The sequence below is a fragment of the Anopheles ziemanni genome, chromosome 2 (genome assembly GCF_943734765.1).
Source record: "Anopheles ziemanni chromosome 2, idAnoZiCoDA_A2_x.2, whole genome shotgun sequence".
In the NCBI taxonomy this organism is placed as follows: Eukaryota; Metazoa; Arthropoda; class Insecta; order Diptera; family Culicidae; genus Anopheles; species Anopheles ziemanni.
This window is the reverse complement of record NC_080705.1, coordinates 38,776,088-38,783,274: the sequence shown is the minus strand read 5'-3', so window position 1 is coordinate 38,783,274 and position 7,187 is coordinate 38,776,088. Positions and strand designations below refer to the sequence as shown.

Genomic DNA, 7,187 nt, shown 5'->3' with positions numbered 1-7,187 from the left:
GTTTGCTAAATAGCTCTTTGGTTTAAGTCAAACATTAGATAATAACACAGATAAATTGATGTTATGACAAATACTTTAGAAAACAGTAGAAAAGCTTGTGCTGATAGTAAAACAGATTGAAGATGGATAAATATAACCAGAATAATGGTTATGTACATTTTAATAGATAGATTAGTTGACCTCGAAATCTTTGAACTTTGGGTTAAACTACATGTCTAATTACCATAAATCATAATTCAGTATCCGGTAATAAAAGACTTACATCCTTTTACTAAAACGTTGGAGTTAAATGGTGTTGGTCCTTATTTCCGATAAATGGATTCTACATTAATCAGTTATTCTAAAAAATCCAAAACACTTTCGTTTGAATTAAAAAATCTGTTGATTTATTGGAGAGAATAGAAAGAAGATATTTGGGATTCCCCTGGTGGTATTTTACTAATAAATAACACCCTGTTTAAACGAACGGTTCATCGGATCCGGTAAAACAGCCGCACTTCCGTGCACCGATTGTTTTGTCACCCGTTTTAATTTTCAACAGTTCATTTGCGTTCACGTGCGCTTCGGTGGCGTGTGCTGTCTTGAACGGGCGGAAGCATATCTTACACTGCCCCTCCGGCCATGCTGCCCTTTCGGACCGTGCTGGTGGCATACCAATGAAACTTTAACCCTAACTTCCTCCCGGGAACCCAACGCTACGCTCGTTCTAGCTCTTCCGTTCCGTATGGCGTCTTGGCATCGAGCCCGCATAATCCGGTCCGGGGCTCGAGCCACGCCGTTCGACTGCTTTGGGCCACCAACGCGCAGAGGCCGGTCGTGGCACGTGTAAATTGGTTTGACGTGTGTGTGCGCGAGAGAGTATTAAATTCATTTTTCGAACTGATTGATTACTTCGCTGGTCACCGGATATTTGGTCCACAACCGGCGCTGGAGAACGACGCGTCCACATTCCAAAGCAAACGCGCGTGAAGGGATGTCTTTGGTGTTAATTTTTACACTCTTCTTAGCCCCACTGCTCCCCGTCGGCCTGCTCCTTGGCCTTCAGGGAGAATGGCCACCTTGGTCGAAAATGAAACGAAAACAAAATGATTGATTTCCCGGCGTGTGTATGTCATATTGGACGTTGGCGTTTTGCTTCCTGGATCGAACGTATCGAGATCTAGAAGGCGTCGATCGTAGCGGTCCGTGTTGACGAAGGGAAAGAGTTTCTGACTAATTTGTTTGTTATTGTGGTTCCTAAATTTGTTGCACTAAAGAAGACCCGGAGTTCGGCGCAGAAGTTTTCCTTTTCCTCATGTCACCGGGCGCATACTTCCTGCGCGATGAAGTCGTTATCCACAACGACACGTCCAGTGCGTGGGTCATCGTCCACGGAACGGTCATCGATGTGTCGCCGTTGTTTCGAGCCGCTCACGAGCAGAAACTCCCGCTGAAGAAGGTACGCCGAAACAAACAACAGCGTCTCGGGGCGGTTTGGTTTTGTTTTTTGGCAATAATCTTACTTTATAGCTTTCCTTTCCGCTGCCCGGCGTGAACCGAGTGAGAGGTTTAACGGTCGTTTTCTCCCCCTCCATCCCTCTCTTCCCCAGAGCCTCCGGTGGCTGCTGGCGTTGGCGGGCAAAGACTTGAGCGCGTTCTTCCACTCCGGCCTCGCGCCGATCGAGCGCGTCAATCGAAACGGCGAACGGGTTCCGGTCTTTGTGCCCGCTATGGAGCGTAATCCTGCCACCGGCCTCCGCTGGCCACGCGATCCTTCCCTCGTCCTCGGCCGCATCACGTTCCGCCCGTGTCCGCTCCGGATCATCAACGCGCTGACATTCCACGCGACGGAAATGGTCGTTTGCTACGAAGATACGATCGTGCGGATCCGCGACAAGTTCCTCCGCTACAACGACAACGCGGCGCAGTATGAGTGGCGCAAGGATCTGGCGTTCGTATGTGCTATAAACCACCGCACCTTTCTTAACCCCAAGCGCTAATTATTTCCTTTTTCTCGCCAGGGCCAGCAGGAGGGAAAACTGCACATGGAAAAGACGCTCGCTGGGAATGGCTTCCAGATCGATCTGCACTTTAGACCCGTATCGGTAATTTGGATTTTTTACATTCTCCCTCCGAACGACTGGATTGAAAAGTCGGACTCAAAAATGTCGTTCACCCGCAGTAGCTAAATTCAAACAAACTGAAACCCACCACGGAGAAGGGGCAAACAAAAAGCCCTAACGATCTCCGCAAATGCGTGTTGGAGTGCGGGTGAAATGAAGGTGGAAGATCTGAGTCGGAGAGAAAGCCTCCCGGCAGCAGGCAAATTACAATATAATAGAAATTCTTGAAATTTTTCCGAAGACCCGCTTTTTCCACATTTCCGCGCTGCCAGCTCCATCGGCTGTAACGGAGACATGAAAGAGGAAAATAGAAATGGACCACCGGAAGGTGTCATTTTCCACCCACCGAGTTTCGAGGCACTCGTGACATTGTGGGCCTCTAGAGCTGTGCTTGGTGTGTTACTATTTAACCTTCCCGTTCTCATCACGCACACTTCCGAGCCAGCCCCTGGAATGTGTCTATCTTCACCGACCTGGGAGCATCAGTTGCTTTTCTCCCCTCCCTCTGGTGGATACTTTCTTTAAGCTTTGTTTGTTTGCTTTGTTGTTCTCAGCATCCGCCATTAATTTATGACTCCAACACGAGCCACCCGAAAACTGTTGGCCGGTTAGAAAACGGTCTTGTGTCCCCGAGCAAAGCGGCAAGCGCACCGGAATGCGCAAGGTAATTTGTCAATCCGCGCTGAGTGCTCAATTAATTCGGTGTAAATACTTCCGCGCCGGATCGGGTGCTACCGGGTGGATGAAGGAAGAACGGGAGCTTTTCTTAGTCCGAGTTGGGGTTTGGTTGCATTTGCATCCGAAAGAAAGGGCTGCAAATGGGTGAGTAAAAGCGCTGGCAGTGTTTGCCTAATGTTCGGTTTTACCTAATTAGACCTTATCGCAGATTATTTGGTGGTTTATTGCCGTTTTTTGGAGGCAATTTCTTTAGCTACCGTAACGAAAGTGAGGTTAGATTAACATATTGTTATGAAGCAAATAAAGGTTAGATAGCTGTTTTTTCACCACTGGCCCATTTTATTATTGAAGAAACTATCCATGTAAAATAAGTAAAAGAAAAGCATGTCAATAAACTGTCATTGCGCTTTTCATATTTTTCTTCAAAAGTATCTTTATAAGCATGGTTATATCTATTAACATACTTCAATAAATGAAAACTTTAAAGCTTGGCAAAATGTTACATTTTTTATCTTTTTTCCATAATCCATAAAGTAAAATAGTCAACAAGAAGAGGAAGTAAAATAGTATATTAATAATTTAGACCAGGGGTCGGCAAAGTCCGGCCCGCGGGCCAAATCCGGCCCTCCAACTAATTTTATCCGGCCCGTAGTAGAACTCTAGTGCTTCATACAAAAACCCATCTCAATTCTCAATTAAAGCTTTTTTCCACAATGAAGATTAAAATTGTTGAACGAGTTGTTCAACACCTGGTGACTTTCTCTTATGGGTTTTGTAAGACTTTTTCTATCGTGTTTATATTATTGATCGTTCAAAAATTTCCGAGCGTCGTGAGTCTCGTCCAAAATCCGACATTCAAAATAGCTACATTCAAGGAATATAGTTTTCATACCCATTACGAGCTAAAGGCTTGCAATTTTAAAAGACGTATCGAAGCTGAGTTATTTTAGAAACTCAGAGAGTAGTACGCCAGTAACACTAAAATATTTAAAAATAATTTTGGTACAGAGTTAATTTCAAGTACAATTTAAGTGAGCAATGCGAAGTACAATAAACCAAAATTTATATTTTGAATTCAACGAAAATAAGCATGTAAATGATTTTAAAAAATCAACTAAAAAATTTCAATTTCACAAAAAAACAATTTTTATGTAATTTTACTATTTAGAAAGTTGATTCAAAAGGGTTTACACTAGTATTACTTTGAAAACATCAAATCATCATTTAAGGTATCCGGCCCGCGCTTTTGGTTTCTCTTTAATCACCTGGCCCGTTTTGGAAACGGTGTGCCGACCCCTGATTTAGACAGCTAAATTAAGAATGAAATAGTAGTGAAAAGTAAGGAAAGATTAAAAAATTCGGTCGAGTCCAAAAGCAAACAGAAGAAACAGTCAATAGGACAAACAATTCGTACGATGAAGTTTGATAAACTTGAGATGAATGTTATCTAATTAACTATTACCAATTTTGATATACAAACGTTTTCCAGAGATATTTATTTTGAAGCAAATATGGATAAAATTCTACCTTTTACGTGTTTAAAATTTATCAAAATCAAAATAAGTTGAAAACACCATCAATTTCAACTATTAAAAAACAGGATAAAAAGGACCTTTGCTTTGTCTCGAGAGAAGAATAATTCCCCCAGTGTTTCCTACGAGGTGCTTCTTTATTGAACTGTCGATAAGAAATCCCCGAACCTCAGCTGCTCGAACCAGCCGGTGTCCGAATTCCAATCGACAGACGATCGGCACACGAGCTGATCAAATTGTTGTAGCAGCGCCGTCACGCGTCGGTCAAAATTAGCACTTTGAACATCACCAAACCGGTCGCGGTCCAATGTGCACCCTTCCAATACCAGCATCATTGCACCACCTTCCGAGTCCCTGTATGCTCCCGGCAGCATCCGTGCCATGCTGAAGAGGATTAACAGCAAAGGAAGAAGCTAAATGTTGACCTGCTGCCAGATCGGCGCCAGGTGGTTTGTTGGTTGAACGGTTCGATATGTTTTCCTTCGTCGTATCATGTGTGTTTAAGTGTATGCGTCTCTCACCCAAAAGCGGAAGACATCGACCGAACTGAACGCAGGACCTTCGCCTTCCAGCGTGCACCCGGCTGCCGGTGGACAATGTAAGGTAAAAGGAAAGCACACAGACATGGATGGATGCTGGTACCGCAGAGGCCCAGCATCGACAGCATAGACATAATCGTTGAACCGAAACATCTGCCACACTTGGCGAGAGAGACGCGGATCGCTCAAGGTTTACGAGACGAGAGCCGCCCAGGAACCAGCTGAAGCAATCGCTGGCGGTGGTTTGTTTAATGTTGGCCCCCATCCTGATGATCAGACGTCCTATAATCTGGAACACACTACAATAAGGATTAACTTTTTATGCTGGACCGGTGGTTACACCATGCTGTGCATTTTCATCCTTTGACCATGGCGATACAAAGAAGTATTCATCAAATATCACTTCTATTTCTGATCGAAATTCCATTAATGATCTTCATGTTGATGACCACAAATTAATGAGAATAGTATAAAATTACTTGATTTACTAGTGATCTGTGATCTTGATTTACTATTTATCTTACATAATATTGTGAATTATAGTAATTATTATTACCAGTTTTTCCACCGATACTTCTCTTAAATTTAATTTAATATAATTTTAATTAATTTAATCATTCAAACTACATGTACTTTATTTATCGTGTAACATTTAAGGCTTCAAGTCTCAGATCAGCTTGAATAAACAGCTAAACCGTTTACTAAAATAATCATGTGCCTTCATTTCCAACCAGAAATGGCGGTGTAGCAGTATTTTCCAAGCATCGAGCATCGGTCCGTTTGGAACTGAGAAAAAGGATCGTCATAAACGAAGCAACGACGAGATTGATCTACCAAAAGGCGCTCGAAGGATGCGATGGAGAGCAAAGAAAATAAACTAAATCACTTTGAACGATCTGAGCGATCCACGTATGCACACGTGCGTCTACAAGGCATGTGTGGAGAAAATCGGCACGCGACAGCTGCAAGTTTTTCACTTTATTTTCGTTGTTCGTTTTCATGGTCTTTTTTCATAGCCAACGAGTGCACCCTACACATCGCACCCTTAGACGGACCACGCATCCTTGGTCGATGGAAGCATCGTTAGGATATCTTACGAACGGTTAACGACCAACATAGACGCTCTGAGTCCTGTCGGTGGTAGGATCATTGTTTTCATCTTCACTTCATCACATCCACGCTGACGTGTGGTGGCTGCTGTTGATACGGATGCCATTGGGATTGGCCGGGTCGGTTGCTGCTGACCACTTTTATCTAATGCTAGCCTTTAATTTACGACGATTGCTCACCTTTCGAAAGCTTCATCCTCTACACAAACACACCCTTCGGGGCGTTTTGGGGAGAGATAATGCTGCCGATGTTTATCACTGGTGAGCTCAATCATTAGCTCACGTTAATGGACATCCTTCCGCGATGTCGTAAGTAAACTTAGATTAGATGCAGCAGACACAATTTGATTTGTTTTTTCTGTTTTAAAACACACCTTGCTTCCACATCTCGACGAAGCAACAAACAAATCATGGGCTTTTGTATTTCGTTCCCGATCATAAAAGTTTTTTTTACAAATTTAGTAACATTTTTATCGCCCGAGTTTTGATCTAACATATCAGTGGGAGGAGTGTCTTTCCGTAATTTTTCTAAAATTTCGTTGTGGCAGTGAATGATTTTTCTGGCGGGCAGTTACTGAATCAGTCCGACAAATTATATTTACGACCTTGTAAAAATTTGATCAATTTATCGCATTGATATCGCATAAATGAGTTAAAATGTACAAACATGCAATGACTTAGAATCAACGTCGCACAACGAAAATAGAAACAAAACGGGCGACAAAAACTGCCCAAGCCAGGGCAAAACTGTGAAGCGGTTAATAAAGACTTCTTTTTTAAAAAAATGTCTCGATCAGAGTTAGGTCTCGAATTTGATTTTTGGATACGTGTGTTAACTGCTAGCGCTCTCTAGTGGCCTATGTTAGCGTCCTCTAGTGACTCTACGAGTACTATAGTAATACTGTGGTAATTAAACTGTGGCACAGGTTTGAAATACCGGTTGGTTTAAATTGTCAGTCAAATTGAATGTTGTTTGCTTGTGCTTTGTCTTCGGCCAAAGTATGGAAGAATTTATCAATGAATGAAAAATGGGTAAAGGTAAAAGTAAAAAACTTTACTCTGAGCTTAATTGTTTATTTATTTTTGTGCCGTTTCGGCAATGATTTCTAAACAGCTGTTTAGCATACATATTATTATAAATTACAGTTTGGTTTTTATTAGATAGTTATTTAATTTCGCTTGAATTTTGCTTTGTTCGCAGCATTTGTTATCTACTATTAGAATTGC

At 42.4% G+C, this 7,187-nt stretch overlaps 1 protein-coding gene across 1 annotated transcript; it reads left to right on the top strand.

Moving 5' to 3' along the window:
- The first annotated feature begins 1,294 nt into the window (after nucleotides 1–1,294).
- Nucleotides 1,295–2,168, top strand: LOC131293533 (cytochrome b5 domain-containing protein 1). Its single transcript, XM_058321608.1, has 3 exons — nucleotides 1,295–1,438; nucleotides 1,590–1,934; nucleotides 2,001–2,168. The coding sequence occupies exons 1-3, from the start codon at nucleotides 1,295–1,297 to the stop codon at nucleotides 2,166–2,168; spliced, it is 657 nt and encodes a 218-aa protein (XP_058177591.1).
- The last annotated feature ends 5,019 nt before the right edge of the window (nucleotides 2,169–7,187 follow it).